Source organism: Salmo salar, chromosome ssa08, assembly GCF_905237065.1.
Source record: "Salmo salar chromosome ssa08, Ssal_v3.1, whole genome shotgun sequence".
Taxonomy (NCBI): Eukaryota; Metazoa; Chordata; class Actinopteri; order Salmoniformes; family Salmonidae; genus Salmo; species Salmo salar.
In genome coordinates, this window is record NC_059449.1 from 24,707,459 (window position 1) to 24,724,513 (window position 17,055).

Here is a 17,055-nt window from a genome sequence, read left to right on the forward strand (position 1 = left end):
CTATAATACTGCATGAAGTGTCCTTCTAGAACAGACTGGATGTTAAACTGCTGAACCTTCTAAGTTATAGCATCAGACTCAGACTGCAACAGACCACTGACTGCTCACTGCTGTAGTTCATTCATTCAGCAAGCAGCCTGGAAACTCCAGAGACAAGTTCCACATCATAATTTACAGTCATTAAGATTATAACTCCTGTAGCTTTTAATAGACCGACCGGCTTCATTCAAAATGCATGAATGAAATGATAGTTTAGTCCCGGGCAATGACTAACTGGGGAATGTTCACTGAACAGGACCCAACGTTTTGGAACGTTCAGATGTTATGAACAAACATGCCACTCAGACATTTAGAATAGTAAATCAGGTCGGCTCTATATATGGTAATTATTTCTGTAACATTAGACAACGTTTGTTGACTGAACGTTGCCCTGGGGTGTATTCATCAGGAACCAAACGGAAACAAACTGGTCGAAGCAGGGAAGGACTAACCTGAAATTGTCCAGTGAGAAACGCTCGTTTTTGTTACAAAACGTTTTGCTACGATCTGCACGATTGAATATACCCATGGAAAGTATGAGACAGCTTTCCTGCTGGTGATTACTACAACAAACCACTTTCAGTAGCCAAACGCTGTCGAATGTTGCCGATAGAAATGTCATGAATAGATGTGATTCCTTATTCTAAATATCATGAATAGATGTGATTTCTTATTCTAAATGTCTGAGGCATGTTTCTCCAACATAGTGCATTTTATATCTGTTCCAAAACGTTGCGTCTTGCTGAACCGCCCCCAATAATACTTTTATACACGGAAGTAGAAGTGAAAGTAGAAGTAAAATAGGTATAACTACACACAAGGTCAATGCAGCAGCAGACAACTAGTAGATTTAGTTGTCTGTAGGAAATGACAACACACAGTCTAGTAGATTTAGTTGTCTATAGGAAATGACAACACATTTACAGTCTAGTTTGATTTGTTTCCTAATATCCTTTCAGGTTGTATTACAATCATCCAGTGATCCACATAACATTAGGATGAACCCTGCTATTCTCCACTCAGGCGGAGAGAGAAAGATGATTAAACGATAAGGTAGGCAACAATCTGCAATATAACTGTTCAATGGCCATTTCATTTTACGATTCTTGAAGAATATAACTTATAAATACCTATCTGTGCGCAGTGTAGCCCTGTATAGGACGTAGCGCATGGGCGTCCTACAGTAGGTGGCTACAATGCGGAGCCCGGAAAATAACAGGTGAAATTCTTTAGGTGGGGTAGCCTACTTGTTTCCAGAAACCCTGTTACTGAAGGCATATGTATCTATAATCCGTTGTCCATCGGACCGGATTGTGTGTGGATATCTTTATAGAACCCGTCTGAACCGAACTTCTCCAAACAGGCACCTATTACTTGGTTGTATTAGGCTACGAGGAAGCGCGTGGTGAGCGCTGTCTACCACAGCCAAGGTACCGGTTTGGAGAAACGTTCGGTTCAGACGGTTTCTATCGGTCTACAGATAACCACACATGATAGAATCCGGACCAACGGACAAGGAGTTACAGATTATTGATATTCAATAACAGGATTTTCGGAAACAAGTAGCCTACCCCCCTATAAAATGTTGCAGTTATTTTCGAGGCCGTTGGAGCCACCAAGGACGACAATGCGCGCATGCGCATCATTCAAGTCAATGACGTCATAATGGGTGGACTGGCGGCCATTTTGAGTGTTCCCATGGTTTGGAATGTACAGGTTCGGAATGTACAGGTTAAGACAAGAGGATTCTAATATCCCATAACTCTTTGTGCTACTAGTTTAAATAATCTACAGCTACTTTATTACTAGATGTCCTGACTGCTGGTCACGTTTTCAATGCTTATCTTATAGAATCCATCAACGGCGCTGGTCCCATTAATTAGCTTATTTTCAAACGCTTACGTATTTACTTTGTCTGAATCTTCCCATCTTCAACCTGACCAGCTAGCTATGTCAGCTATGTATGAATAAGATGCATCTTAAATGCTAAAATTAGCTGCTCTGACAGCTGGTGCTTAAAGTTAGTGAGGGAGATATGAGTCTCCAGCTTCAGTGATTTTTACAGTTTGTTCCAGTCATTGGCAGCAGAGAACTGTAAGGAAAGGCAGCCAAAGGAGGAATTGGCTTTGGGGGTGACCAGTGAGATATACCTGCTGGAGCACGTGCTACGGGTAGGTGCTGCTATGGTGACCAGTGAGCTGACATAAGGCGGGGCTTTACCTAGGAAAGACTTATAGATGACCTGGAGCCAGTGGGTTTGGCGACGAATATGTAGAAAGGGCCAGCCAACGAGAGCATACAGGTCGCAGGGGTGGGTAGTATATGGGGCTTTGGTGACAAAACAGATGGCATTGTGATAGACTACATCCAATTTGGTGAGTAGAGTGTTGAAGGCTATTTTGTAAATGACATCGCCGAAGTCAAGGATCGGTAGGATAGTCAGTTTTACAAGGGTATGTTTGGCAGCATGAGTGAAGGAGTCTTTGTTGTGAAACAGTAAGCCGATTCTAGATTTCATTTTGGATTGGAGATGCTTAATGTGAGTCTGGAAGGAGAGTTTACAGTCTTCAACCTGACCAGCTAGCTATGTCAGCTATATATGATTGAGATGTATCTTATATGCTAACGTTAGCTAGCAGGCTAGATGGTTGTCTTTTTTCTGACATTCTCTTATGATCTGCTTCTGACCGCTAGCCTTCTGCCGAGGCAGCGTAGCTACAACGCTTGAGCTGGTCCCATGGATGAATCAGAGCGGTAGAACCTCCTCATTATTGTGGTGTTGTTGTCTTAACCTTCCCATCTTCAATCCAGACACATGCCAGGAAGTAAAAGCAGCAACAGATAAATATACAGTCGTGGCCAAAAGTTTTGAGAATGACACAAATATAAATTTACACAAAGTTTGCTGCTTCAGTGTCTTTAGATATTTTTGTCAGATGTTACTATGGAATACTGAAGTATAATTACAAACATTTCATAAGTGTCAAAGGCTTTTATTGACAATTACAATATTTGCAGTGTTGACCCTTCTTTTTCAAAACCTTTGCAATCCGCCCTGGCATGCTGCCAATTAACCTCTATGGGCTAGGTGGGACGCTTGCGTCCCACCTACTCAACAGCCAGTGTAATCCCGTGGCGCGATATTCAAATACCTAAAAAAATGCAAAAACTTCAATTTTTCAAACATATGACTATTTTACACCATTTTAAAGACAAGACTCTCGTTAATCTAACCACACTGTCCGATTTCAAAAAGGCTTTACAACGAAAGCAAAACATTAGATTATGTCAGCAGAGTACCCAGCCAGAAATAATCAGACACCCATTTTTCAAGCTAGCATATAATGTCACATAAACCCAAACCACAGCTAAATGCAGCACTAACCTTTGATGATCTTCATCAGATGACAACCCTAGGACATTATGTTATACAATACATGCATGTTTTGTTCAATCAAGTTCATATTTATATCAAAAACCAGCTTTTTACATTAGCATGTGACTAGCATTCCCACCGAACACTGCCGGTGAATTTACTAAATTACTCACAATTCCGCTACAAGACCATGGTGCTTGCCTACGGAGCTGTGAGGGGAACGGCACCTCCGTACCTTCAGGCTCTGATCAGGCCCTACACCCAAACAAGGGCACTGCGTTCATCCACCTCTGGCCTGCTCGCCTCCCTACCTCTGAGGAAGCACAGTTCCCGCTCAGCCCAGTCAAAACTGTTCGCTGCTCTGGCACCCCAATGGTGGAACAAGCTCCCTCACGACGCCAGGACAGCGGAGTCAATCACCACCTTCCGGAGACACCTGAAACCCCACCTCTTTAAGGAATACCTAGGATAGGATAATGTAATCCTTCTAACCCCCCCCTTAAAAGATTTAGATGCACTATTGTAAAGTGGTTGTTCCACTGGATATCATAAGGTGAATGCACCAATTTGTAAGTCGCTCTGGATAAGAGCGTCTGCTAAATGACTTAAATGTAATGTAAATACTCACGATAAACGTTCACAAAAAACAGAACAATTATTTTAAGAATTATAGATACAGAACTCCTCTATGCACTCGATATGTCCGATTTTAACACAGCTTTTCGGTGAAAACACATTTTGCAATATTCTCAGTAGATAGCCCGGCATCACAGGGCTAGCTATTTAGACACCCAGCAAGTTTAGCACTCACCAAAGTCAGATTTAATATAAGAAAAATGTTATTACCTTTGCTGTTCTTCGTCAGAATGCACTCCCAGGACTTCTACTTCAATAACAAATGTTGGTTTGGTCCCAAATAATCCATTGTTATATCCAAATAGCGGCGTTTTGTTCGTGCGTTCAAGACACTATCCGAAAGGGTAAATAAAGGGTGACGAGCATGGCGCATTTCGTGACAAAAAAATTCTAAATATCCCATTACCGTACTTCGAAGCATGTCAACCGCTGTTTAAAATCAATTTTTATGCCATTTTTCTTGTAAAAAAGCGATAATATTCCGACCGGGAAATCGTTTTTTATTACAAAGAGAGTGAAAGTAAAAGCATGCTATCCCCTCCTGCACGAGCCTCAGTCTAATGGCCCTCTGATAGAGCACTTGCCAAACGCGCTAATGTGTTTCAGCCTGGGGATGGAATTACATCGTTCAGCTTTTTCCCGCCTTCTGAGAGCCCATGGGAGCCGTAGGAAGTGTCACGTCATGCCAGAGATCCCCTGTATTTGTTAGAGATGATCAAGGAGGGCAAGAAATTGTCAGACAGGCCACTTCCTGTAAGGAATCTTCTCAGGTTTTGGCCTGCCAAATGAGTTCTGTTATACTCACAGACACCATTCAAACAGTTTTAGAAACTTTAGGGTGTTTTCTATCCAAAGCCAATAATTATATGCATATTCTAGTTACTGGGCAGGAGTAGTAACCAGATTAAATCGGGTACGTTTTTTATCCGGCCGTGCAAATACTGCCCCCTAGCCCCAACAGGTTAACTTCTGGGCCACATCCTGACTGATGGCAGCCCATTCTTGCATAATCAATGCTTGGAGTTTGTGGGTTTTTGTTTGTCCACCGGCCTCTTGAGGATTGACCACAAGTTCTCCATGGGATTAAGGTCTGGGGAGTTTCCTGACCATGGACCCAAAATATCGATGTTTTGTTCCCCGAGCCACTTAGTTATCACTTTTTCTTTATGGCAAGGTGCTCCATCATGCTGGAAAAGGCATTATTCATCACCAAACTGTTCCTGGATGGTTGGGAGAAGTTGCTCTCGGAGGATGTGTTGGTACCATTCTTTATTCATGGCTGTGTTCTTAGTCAACATTGTGAGTGAGCCCACTCCCTTGGCTGAGAAGCAACCCCACACATGAATGGTCTCAGGATGCTTTACTGTTGGCATGACACAGGGCTGTTGGTAGCGCTCACCTTGTCTTCTCCGGACAAGCTTTTTTCCGGGTACCCCAAACAATCGGAAAGGGGATTCATCAGAGAATATTACATAACCCCTGTCCTCAGCAGTCCAATCCCTGTACCTTTTGCAGAATATCAGTCTGTCCCTGATGTTTTTCCTGGAGAGAAGTGGCTTCTTTGCTGCCCTTCTTGACACCAGGCCATTCTCCAAAAGTCTTCACCTCACTGTGCGTGCAGGTGCACTCACACCTGCCTGCTGCCATTCCTGAGCAAGCTCTGTACTGGTGGTGACCCGATCCCGCAGCTGAATCAACTTTAGGAGATGATCCTGGCGCTTTCTGGACTTTCTTGGGTGCCCTAAAGTCTTCTTCACAACAATTGAACCACTCTCCTTGAAGTTCTTGATGATCCGATAAATGATTGATTTAGGTGCAATCTTACTGGCAGCAATATCCTTGCCAGTGAGGCCCTTGTTGTGCAAATCAATGATGACGGCACGTGTTTCCTTGCAGGTAACCATGGCTGACAGGAAGAACAATGATTCCAAGCCACATCCTCCTTTTGAAGCTTCCAGTCTGTTATTGGAACTCAATCAGCATGACAGAGTGATCTCCACCCATGTCCTCGTCTACACTCACACCTGTGTTAACGAGAGAATCTCTGACATGATGTCAGCTGGTCCTTTTGTGGCAGGGCTAAAATGCAGTGGAAATGTTTTTTGGGGGGGATTCAGTTCATTTGCATGGCAAAGAGGGACTTTGCAATTAATTGCAATTCATCTGATCACTCTTCATAACATTCTGGAGTATATGCAAATTGCCATCATTCAAAATGAGGCAGCAGACTTTGTGAAAATTAATATTTGTGTCATTCTCAAAACTTTTGGCCACAACTGTACTCAGCCAACTCCAACCTCAGTCTCCACATCTGTTTTTTCTGCAACTTCTCCGACCTACCCCGGATCTGCACTCCATATCTCTCTGTGTAACAATACATATTTTGGTTCATTCATCCCTGTTTCCTCATCTGAGTCTGCTCTTGGGTTCTGCTGTGTCGCTCCGCTTAACATTGTGGTCCTTTACTAATAAACACCTGCTGCGCCCTGCGCTTGAAATCTCCCATCGTGTTAATTATAGTTTGATGTTTTCTTAAAGGTGATTTTCATTTCTTAAACCATGAATAATTATCATATGTAATCTTATAATTTCTTTATTCTCATTCATTCTGTAGATCCTGCATTTTGGGAATGTAGGAAAAACATGTCAAATGAACATTCAGAAGAATAACCAGAGGCACAATGGCAACCACTAAACAGACTGCTGTGAAGTATGGTAACCACTAAACAGACTGCTGTGAAGTATGGCAACCACTAAACAGACTGCTGTGAAGTATGGCAACCACTAAACAGACTGCTGTGAAGTATGGCAACCACTAAACAGACTGCTGTGAAGTATGGCGACCACTAAACAGACTGCTGTGAAGTATGGTAACCACTAAACAGACTGCTGTGAAGTATGGTAACCACTAAACAGACTGCTGTGAAGTATGGCGACCACTAAACAGACTGCTGTGAAGTATGGCAACCACTAAATAGACTGCTGTGAAGTATGGTAACCACTAAACAGACTGCTGTGAAGTATGGCAACCACTAAACAGACTGCTGTGAAGTATGTCACAGATCGCAGACTGGACCTTATCAGAGCGCTCAAGGATCTGACACTTATTGTTGACAATCTTCAGCAGCTGAGAGTTTTCCTCAGTGAGGAAGTGGAAGTTATCAATAGTAAGGAGACAAGAAGTGACAAAGCCAGAGAAATACTGGACCGAGTCGTTAAAAAGGGGGAAAGAGCATGTTGTAAGTTACTGAAGATTCTGTACATTACGAGACAGAGGAGATTACCGGAGCCATCATCTGATTCAAAGGACCTATACCACTGGATCAGCTGCTTCCCATTTGAGGAAGACCAAGAGGTGGACACTGTCATTCTTGAAGGTAGGTAGTGCAGAAGTATGTGATTTGGTGGGCAGAAAATAGACCTGTTTGAAGAAGAACTTATATCCATTTACATTTTCTATTATTTAACCATTAATTCGATTTTTATTGACCATTTTCTTAGGCTCGATAGCCTGTCAAAGATATCAGACACAGCTGAAATGTAAAGCACGGAAGATCCCAGAGGGTGCATGGAAACAAAGCTGTAGTCTCCTATCAGAGAGATGTAGAAATGAGGGGACTTTCTCTTACACCCCTCTTGTGTTAGATACAGATGTGCATTCATCTGACTCTAAAATTAAAATGAAGAATAAAATCAAGAAAGCTCGGCCTAAAAAGCTAAAGAGCTTCATCCCCATGGCCAAACAGGAAACATCCCCTGCCGAGGTGCTTAAAACACATGAGAAAAAAATCCTCCTGGTTGGAAAACCTGGAATTGGAAAAACAACAGTCGCCCATCAAATGTTGAACCTCTGGGCAGAGAAAGATCACAGAGAACTAGATTACATGTTCTATTTTGAGGTGAGAGACATTTCACACAGAAAACCCATGAGCCTGGAGGATCTTCTCTTTAACATGTACAGTGAGCCAAAAGAAAGCAAAGAAGAAGTGTTACAGGATATTAAGAATAACTCTGAAAACGTTGTCATCATATTTGATGGAATCACAGACACAGACCTCTCCTCTCTGTCGGTGGTAAAGAACCTTGTGGAGAACCTCCTCCCGGATGCAAAGATTGTGACCACATGCAGACCAGATCAATCTGAAGACTTCCTGACAGACTGGCCCGTAGACTGGTTCAGAGTGGAGGTGAAAGGGTTCAGTGATGAATCCATCAGGGCTTACTTAACACAGATGCTGAGTGCTGAGCTTGACTCCTTGAGCAGTGTGTTAAACAACCTAGAGTTGTTCAGTCTGTGTCATGTCCCAATGTACGCACTGATGGTGGTTGCCTGCATTTATTTCCCTACCTCAGAGGCTTCTAAACAGACATGCACTATAACTGGAATGTACAGCAACATCCTCCGTCACTGCATCCAAAAACACAGTGGCAAACGACTTAAGGATATCAACAATTGTCTCAAAGAAAACAGAGAGAAAATATTGTCTTTGGCAGAAATTGCTTTTGATGCAACAAATGAAAAAAACATGAACTTGACAACACTGAGTTGTGAAGAAAGCAGTATCCATTTTGCATTCTTGGGGGCATTTATGGTTAAGGTTGCACCCACAGCATCAGACACTTACGCTGCATTTCTCCACTACACAATGCAGGAGTTCTTTGCTGCCCTTTGGCTCTTACAGAATCCAGACAAAATCAGAGAGGTTCTAGAGAAGTGCCAGACTGAAGAATGGAAACACACAAAACACTTGATTCCTTTCCTGTGTGGGCTTCTGAATGAGAGGAATATTAGATTGGTAAACAGTCTAGTTCCAGCTCAACAGATCAAGAAGACGTCAGATTGGTTCTTCAAGGAAATTGTGAACACATTTCTTCCATCTCAAACAAACCAAGATCATGCAGAAGGTGGGGCTCCTGAGTCTGAGATAGATCTTCTGTTTTTGTGTCAGTGCTTGTATGAATATCAGTCTACTGAGGCCTGTCTGCTTCTCCTGGACAAACTAGACTATCATCTAGACCTGAGTAGAGAACATCTTGATCCTCACCAGTGCTGTGCAGTCTCTTATGTCACCAGTCAGTCTGCAGAGAGAAAGGTTGGCTTGGACCTGAACGGCTGCACTGTGTCAGACCAAGGAGTAAGGCTGATACTGGGCTCTCTGAAGAATGTCAGACATCTTGGGTAAGGTTATTATCTGTGTTCAAACTAACCTAGTCAAATAAAGATTGGTAATCACCATTCATGCAACTACTTTAATTCCTTGTTTGTCACATCTGTATCAGAGCTGATACCATTTGAGGTCAGGATACATCTCTCTGTAAATTTTAAAACTGTCTCAAGACTTTTCCCTACTGATTAAATCAACCCCATATCCCTGCAAATAAGTTATCTTGAGGAATGCAACATTCACTGGTATTATCAGCCATTTTACTGAGTTAGTTGTCAAGATGACAAAATGCTCATGCTACTTCCGAAAATGTATGATTTGAATGTCACGACTTCTGCCGAAGTCGATACCTCTCCTTGTTCGGGCGGTGTTCGGCGGTCGAGTCGATGCCTCTTTTTCTTCTTTTGGTGTCGTGTACCTTGTTGGCGGTGTTCGGCGGTCGAAGTCGATGCCTCTCCTTGTTCGGGCGGTGTTCGCGGTCAGTCGATGCCTCTCCTTGTTCGGGCGGTGTTCGGTGGTCGAAGTCGATGCCTCTCCTTGTTCGGGCGGTGTTCTGTTGAGTCTGCCTCTCCTGTTGGCGGTGTTCGTAAGTCGATGCCTCTCCTTGTTCGGGCGGTGTTCGGCGGTTCGATGCCTCTCCTTCGGTGTTCGGTGGTCGAAGTCGATGCCTCTCCTTGTTCGGGCGGTGTTCCGCGGTCGAAGTCGATGCCTCTCCTTGTTCGGCGGTCGAAGTCGCCGGTCTTCTAGTCATCACCGATTTCATTTTCCATTTGTTTTGTCTCGTTTTCCCACACACCTGGTTCTCATTTCCCTCATTTTGTATTGTGTATTTAACCCTTGTTTTCCCCATGTCTTTGTGTGGTATTGTTGATTGTTTCGTGTATGCACACGTTAGACTGGTTGCACTGGGTTGTTACCCGTATTGTGTTTAGTGTGCTTAGTGCCGTGTGTTTTTGCCTAAATAAAAGGCTCCGTTTGCTAGCCACATTCTGCTCTCCTGCGCCTGACTACCTTACAGCCAGTTACACATACCTGACATTGAATTAAAGATCAAATCTGTTTACTGATGATACATCTGACCCTTCAATGCATGTCAGACATCTTGGGTAATATTTGTGTTATCTAATTCACCAGTTTATTTCCAATTAACCAGTCAAAGAAAGATACATTGAGATGAAACAACCCATCTTAAAAAATATATCTTATATTCTCTTCCATTCAGATACTGAGTTATAAACACTTCTGTTTCATGCTACTTTGAAATAATCAGTATATATTCTCTTTTAAAGACCATCCTCTGATGATTCATCAATGCTGTGTCAACTCTGGACAACTTTGCTGAGCAGTGAGGCAGAGATGGACTTCACCACTTTACTTGGTCTCTGTGGAAATGAGTTGCAGCTTCCAGTCCAGGGTGAAATACGAGTGTTTGAGAGAGCAGAAGAAGTGATGAAGCAGAGTCTAGAGAGGGTTCATCTCTGTCTACACTGGGATCAGAGAACTGTTCTCAGTGAAGCTCTCAGCAAAACCATCTTAAAGTGTCTACCAAATATCAACAAGTTCAGGTGAGTGCCCACATGAACAAATAATTACACTTTACTATAGAATACTACAGTAAATACTACAATAAATTCCCCCAAAATACTACAGTAAATACTACTGTAAAGATTTTTTTTAACTACAGTAAATACTGCAGTCTAGTATACTAGTATTTTTTTATGAAGACATTACAACAACACAACAAGATAGACACACATGACAACAGTATTCAGTCTGTAAAAGAGCCAGCAGTCACATTCTCCCTGCTTCTATCTGAACATAGACATTCTTATGTTTTATGGGTTACAGGTTTACCCCTCTACAACATCAGAGAGGATCCCTTGAAAGACTGGAAACAGAAGAGAAAGCAGCCCTACTAGATTTGTGTCTACAAGCAGCACTAGATCACAGAGAAACGTTCCAGAGAACTGTGAACACACTGCTGTCACTGTTCTCTGTGTATCAAACTGAGAGATATGACATCCTGCTGGATCTGTACTCACATGTGAAGGACTATGAGACTCAAACAGGCAGGAGTGTCCTTCCAGCATTACAGCCAGTTTACCAGTCAGCTCCTGCAGTCTGGTCCATAGACCTCTCAGAGAGAAAGGCCTCCCCTCCTCCTAGAAGTGCTGAAACTCCAGCCAGAGAAGAAACCAGTAGAGCTGAAGGGCTGGTCAGATGAAGAGAGTGAAGTGAGGAGTTTCCTTCAGTGTCTGTCCTACATCTCACAGCTGAGGTGAGTGAGTTTATCCAACAAGAGTCCATATGTCATTGAACTGGTGTAGATAGTATTTATGTTTTACACTGTCTTTATCTTTTTAATACATGCACATATGAAGATCCTGTAGAAACTCTAATTGAGTGGGAATTTAAATTGAACAAAATTCCAATTCATAGTTGTATTGTTTTAATAGAAGGAGTCATATGGTGCTATTAGTTTTCAGTTCCCCAACCCTGTTACTCATGTCAGTCCTCATCACTCACCTGTATATCATCTGTGTTTTAAACTGTTTGTTCAGATTTCCTCCACTGAAGGATAATGTAGAGAGGATAAAGAGAGAGAAGACATTCCTACTGGATCTGTGTCTTCAAGCAGCTCTCCATGAGAGAGGAACCATACAAACAACTGTAGAGAAAGTGTTGTCACTGTCTGAAGTATATCACTATCAGAAATGTAATTTCCTGCTGGATCTGTACTCACATGTGAAGGACTATGAGACTCAAACAGGCAGGAGTGTCCTTCCAGCATTACAGCCAGTTTACCAGTCAGCTCCTGCAGCCTGGTCCATAGACCTCTCAGAGAGAAAGGCCTCCCTCCTCCTAGAAGTGCTGAAACTCCAACCAGAGAAGAAACCAGTAGAGCTGAAGGGCTGGTCAGATGAAGAGAGTGAAGTGAGGAGTTTCCTTCAGTGTCTGTCCTACATCTCACAGCTGAGGTGAGTCTGAACATGTGTGGTGGTTAGTGATTATGTGATGCTAGTGGTTATTATCTTGTAGAAACTTTGCATTCGTCTAGTGTTGGTGAATCTGGTAACATTTATCAGCCCATTTCCTGACATAACAAATATGTTGCATTACTAAACGTTACAGATATATTGTTCATTTATCTAAATGATGTGATGCTAGACATTTGTCTTTTAGAAATCTTGTGAATTTTATCTTTGAGAAATGTTGTAATATTAAACCTGAATGTTTATATTCCAAATATCTAATCTATAAACCAAATGTCATGTATATTATGTAACTTTCTCTGTGACATGGTGTTTCCATATGACAGGCAGGTATTCATGTACAGTGAGGAAGACGTATTGGGACAGTGATGCATTTGTTATTTTGTCTCTGTACACTTTGACATGATACAATGACTGAGGTTAAAGGTCAAACTGTCAGCTTTAATTTGAGGGTATTTTCACCATGTTTCTCAGGAAATTATATTTCAAATGTTTATTCCACTTAGTTTGACGATGATGTTTCTGTATTTAGTCAGTGGTGAAGAGTTATGTGTTTTATTTTTCATTCATTTCTTATTTTGACAAAAAAATGTCAAATTCAATGAATTTTAATTCCAGGTTGTAACACAATAAAAAGTCTTAAGGGGATTGAAAACTATTGCAGGGCACTGTATGTACAAAAAGTGCTGTAATTTCTAAACAGTTCACCTGATATGTATGAAAATACCCTCGGATTAAAGCTGACCTTTAACCTCATAGTCACTGTATCATTTCAAAGTGCTGGAGTACAGAGCCAAAACAACAATCCATGTGTCACTGTCTCCTAAATATCTGATTCGATGTCCCCCATGTTTTGCTGTTTCAGCTGTGATGATGACAGGTTCTTCCAGACTGTGTGTGAATCCATCCCTGTGAGGTCCAGAGAGGAGGACCAGCAGTTGGCCTCTCTCCTCCAGGCCTTGGGCTCCACCCTGTCACTGGGAGGAGAGTTACCCAGGAAAACCTGCAGGTCTGTGGGGAGAGTCCTGGGTCTCTGTGCCTCCAGAGTGGACCTCACTCTCACCCCCAGCAAGATCTCTCTCCAAGGAGCCTTACTTCTTTTGAGACATGAGTCAAAGCTCCACAAGCTCAGGTATGTTCAATAAGACAGCTTTTACAGGTCTATTGAACAGTTGATTTTCCTACTGAGTATTTATCTGACAAGGTTTCTCTGTTTCAAGTAACTTAAGGTTTGTCTTTTCATTCCAGGCTGAATGTGGGTATGGCAGTGAAACTGTCCAGACTGGTTAGGAGGACAGAGAGAGGTGCTCCTCCACTGACTGTCCCAGAACTGTCCCTGGTCCTAAAGAGCAGCCAGCCACCAGAGAGAGTGTTATCCAGGGCTCTGAGTAGTGTGGCGTCCCTGCTGAGACTCTGGAGGGTTCAGTGTCTGGACCTGACTGATTTCTGGTTCCAGGGTCACTCTCTCATCACACTGCTGTGTCACCAGGGACCTCTCTCTCTCAGGTCAGTCTGAAGCTGATGTTTTTTAAATAGAAATAGTAACTTCATTCATGTGTTTTTCTTCATATTTCTGACTGCCTGTGTGTTCCAACCTCCTAGACTGAACTCAGACACTCTGCAGCAGCTGACTGTAGTTGTGTATGAAGCTCAGGACAAGGACTTGACTCAGTGGTTCCTGGAGAAGGTTGGTGGAGACCTGACCTCCTGCAGGCTGGACTGGGAAGTGCTTCTCTCTCTGCTGCAGCATTCAACCCACAACATCACTGTGGACCTCAGGAAGAACCGGCTTCTAGAGAAGAACATCTCAGATCTTCTCCCCTTTCTGGGAAGAGTTACTCTCAAGAGGTGGGAGATCTTCTTTCTCTAGTCAGACTTTCTAGAAATAATAAAATAACTATTTCTATCCAGTGACATGTTGTTCTGAGTTATCCTCTGTAATATCATTAGAATATTATTCAAGAGGTGGGAGATCTTTTTTCAATATTTATAGACTTTAATTATTAATGTCCTATCCAGCCAGTTGTTACTATGTGAGTTATTCTTTATAAAACCTTGACATAACCACAACAATCCATTCTCCATGTTTGTTCAGGTCCAGTTCCAGCTTTGTAAAGTCCTCCATCAGACAGATCTATGACAGTAGAGCCAGTGACTGTGTGTCCAGTTTGTTGAGGTCTTCAGACCATTGGATCAACCTGAACAGCAGAGAGCTGGACAGAGTGGACTGTACTGCTCTGTGTTTTACCCTGCAGCACAGCCACCAAGTCAAAGTCAACCTGCTGTGGACCTCCATACCACCGGGGGCGATAGAGAGCATCCTGCCTCTTCTGGACAGAGTCTCCCAACTCAGGTTTAGTTAACACTCTTTGACCCTGCTAGAATGGATAGAACTATGAGGCTTTCCACTTCCTGACTGATTTAACCTCTAACCCTAACCTTAGTGTAATGTACTAACCTTAACCTCAGCTAGGGGTGGAATTGAAGGGGAACCCTTGGGAGTTGACCTGATTAACTTCTTTGGGACATGGGGGCAGTATTGAGTAGCTTGGATGAAAAAGGTGCCCAGAGTAAACTGCCTGCTACACTGGCCCGGAAGCTAAGATATGCATACTATTAGTAGATCTGGATAGAAAACACTGAAGTTTCTAAAACTGTTTGAATGATGTCTGTGAGTATAACAGAACTCATATGGCAGGCAAAAACCTGAGAAAAAATCCGACCAGGAAGTGGTTTGTAGTTTTTCAAGTGATTGTACTAACCTTCACCTCAGCTAGGAGTGGAATTGAAGGGGAGCGCCTGGGAGTTGACCTGACTAACAGAGTTGTAGTGTGTTTATCAGTGTTTTAAAGTGTGATGCTGTGAAAATAAGTCTCTCTCTATCCTCTCTCACTCTCTGTCTCTTTCTCTCTGTCTCTCTCTCTGTAGTGTTGACAGGAAGTTACTGTTGAGTTTCCTCCAGTGCTGTGCTGCCTCTCAGATCCAGCAAGGGGCACCACCACCACCAACAGCAGTATGGCTGCTCAGGTCTCTGCACTACAGGCTGGACTTCTCCTGCTCCTCCTCTGTGGACCTGTCAGCTCAGGACCAGGAGAAGGCTCTGTGTCTGACCACTGACCACTGCAGGGACATCAGCTCTGTTCTGAAGCAGAACCAACACAGCACCCAGCTGGTCCAGAACCAGGTCCAGCTCATCCTAAGAGACTGTGAGGTGGAGGACAGAGCACTGAGAGAGCTGCTTCCCATCCTGCATATTGTCAAGCTGAGGTTAGACACACAAAGACAAACATTTGACCAACTAGTTTATCAGTAGGAGTTAGACCTACTCTGTGTCATAATGTTGTCTCTGCTTCTTGTCCTCTCAGCCCCAGCAAAGCTCTGCTACTTCAGCTGCTGGACCTTGTGTGTGAGGGGATTGAAGAGGGGCTGCTGAGGCACACAGAGTCCCTGTGCAGAGCCCTGGATGGGGAGCTGGACCTCAGTGAGACCAGGCTGGACCAGAAGGCCTGTGGATCTCTGGCCCTGGTTCTGGAACACTCAGAGGGTCTGTCAGAACTGGACCTCAGCCACTGTCAACTCACAGACCACCACCTACAGCCCCTGATCACACACCTGCATAAAGTACAAGTCCTGGAGTGAGTGGCTTTCAGTGTGTGTGTGTGTGTGTGTGTGTGTGTGTGGATGTGTTTAACTATACTTTTGGGGACCAGAATAGAATAGTAAACAAACAAAAATTTGACCAACTGGGGACATTTTGTTGGTCCCCACAAGGTCAAATGCTATTTCTAGGGGGTTTAGGATTAAGGTCAGAATTAGTGTTAGGGTTAGAATTAGTTTTAGGATTAGGATCTAGGGCTAGGTTTTTAATTAAGGTACGGGTTAGGGTCTGAATTGTATGTCCCCACAAGGTTATTTGTACAAGACTGTGTGTATGTCACTACATGATAAATATCCGATCTCTCTCCCTCTCTCCCTCTCTCTCTGTGTCTCTCTCTCGCTCTGTCCCTCTCTCTCTGTCTTTCTCTCTCCCTCTCCCTCTCTCCCTATCTCTCCCTCTCTCTCTCTGTGTCTCTCTCTCACTCTGTCCCTCTCTCCCTCTCTCTCTGTCTTTCTCTCTCTCTCTCTCCCTGTCTCTCCCTCTCTCTCTGTGTCTCTCTCTCGCTCTGTCCCTCTCTCTCTCTGTCTTTCTCTCTCTCCCTCTTTCTCCCTCTCTCGTAGCCTGAGTCACAATGACATCACTGATGCTCTGACTGACAGAATACTCCAACTGGTCTCTACCAACACTTCAATACACACCGTACGGTAAGGGTGTGTGTGATGGTGAACAGAGCATGTGTGTGTGTGAGATCATATGGGTGTGTCTGTTGCTGAGGACAATTGTTGGAGGATAATAATAACAACATTAAAATAATAATAATAATAATGCTTTTTTTCTCTACAGACTCTTCAACAACAGAATCATGAACAGAACCGCTTTCCTGACAGACAAGAGGTTTGAGATCTGATTAAACATCAGGTCTTAGTCCAGGAAGAGGAAGAGATGGCTGTTAGGTCTTGGTCCAGGAAGAGGAAGAGGAAGAGATGGCTGTTAGGTCTTGGTCCAGGAAGAGGAAGAGATGGCTGTTAGGTCTTAGTCCAGGAAGAGGAAGAGATGGCTGTTAGGTCTTAGTCCAGGAAGAGGAAGAGGAAGAGATGGCTGTTAGGTCTTAGTCCAGGAAGAGGAAGAGGTGGCTGTTATGTCTTAGTCGAGGAAGAGGAAGAGGAAGAGATGGCTGTTATGTCTTAGTCCAGGAAGAGGAAGAGATGGCTGTTATGTCTTAGTCGAGGAAGAGGAAGAGGAAGAGAT

General features: G+C 43.3%; 1 protein-coding gene and 1 long non-coding RNA gene across 2 annotated transcripts; both read left to right on the top strand.

Annotated features, from left to right (window-relative positions):
* Nucleotides 1-923: 923 nt before the first annotated feature.
* LOC123744240 (uncharacterized) lies at nucleotides 924-7,743 on the top strand. Its single transcript, XR_006770833.1, has 3 exons — nucleotides 924-1,092; nucleotides 6,666-7,428; nucleotides 7,553-7,743. It is a non-coding gene; the product is annotated as an uncharacterized lncRNA (long non-coding RNA).
* Nucleotides 7,744-7,977: 234 nt separating this feature from the next.
* LOC106610311 (uncharacterized) lies at nucleotides 7,978-16,776 on the top strand. The gene is made up of 11 exons (XM_045723109.1): nucleotides 7,978-8,360; nucleotides 9,126-9,216; nucleotides 11,358-11,494; nucleotides 13,075-13,341; nucleotides 13,458-13,715; nucleotides 13,812-14,057; nucleotides 14,305-14,562; nucleotides 15,138-15,476; nucleotides 15,575-15,844; nucleotides 16,428-16,511; nucleotides 16,651-16,776. Exons 1-11 carry the CDS (start codon nucleotides 7,978-7,980, stop codon nucleotides 16,712-16,714), a joined length of 2,397 nt encoding a protein of 798 aa, XP_045579065.1. The 3' UTR covers nucleotides 16,715-16,776.
* The last annotated feature ends 279 nt before the right edge of the window (nucleotides 16,777-17,055 follow it).

Bases quoted from the DNA above. Each gene is read 5' to 3' on its own strand.
- LOC106610311 (XM_045723109.1), top strand. From the start codon at position 7,978: ATGAGCCTGGAGGATCTTCTCTTTAACATGTACAGTGAGCCAAAAGAA. The intron at 8,361-9,125 runs GTACGCACTGAT...TTATGTCACCAG, and splicing joins AGTCTGTGTCATGTCCCAAT to TCAGTCTGCAGAGAGAAAGG. The intron at 15,477-15,574 runs GTTAGACACACA...TTGTCCTCTCAG, and splicing joins CTGCATATTGTCAAGCTGAG to CCCCAGCAAAGCTCTGCTAC.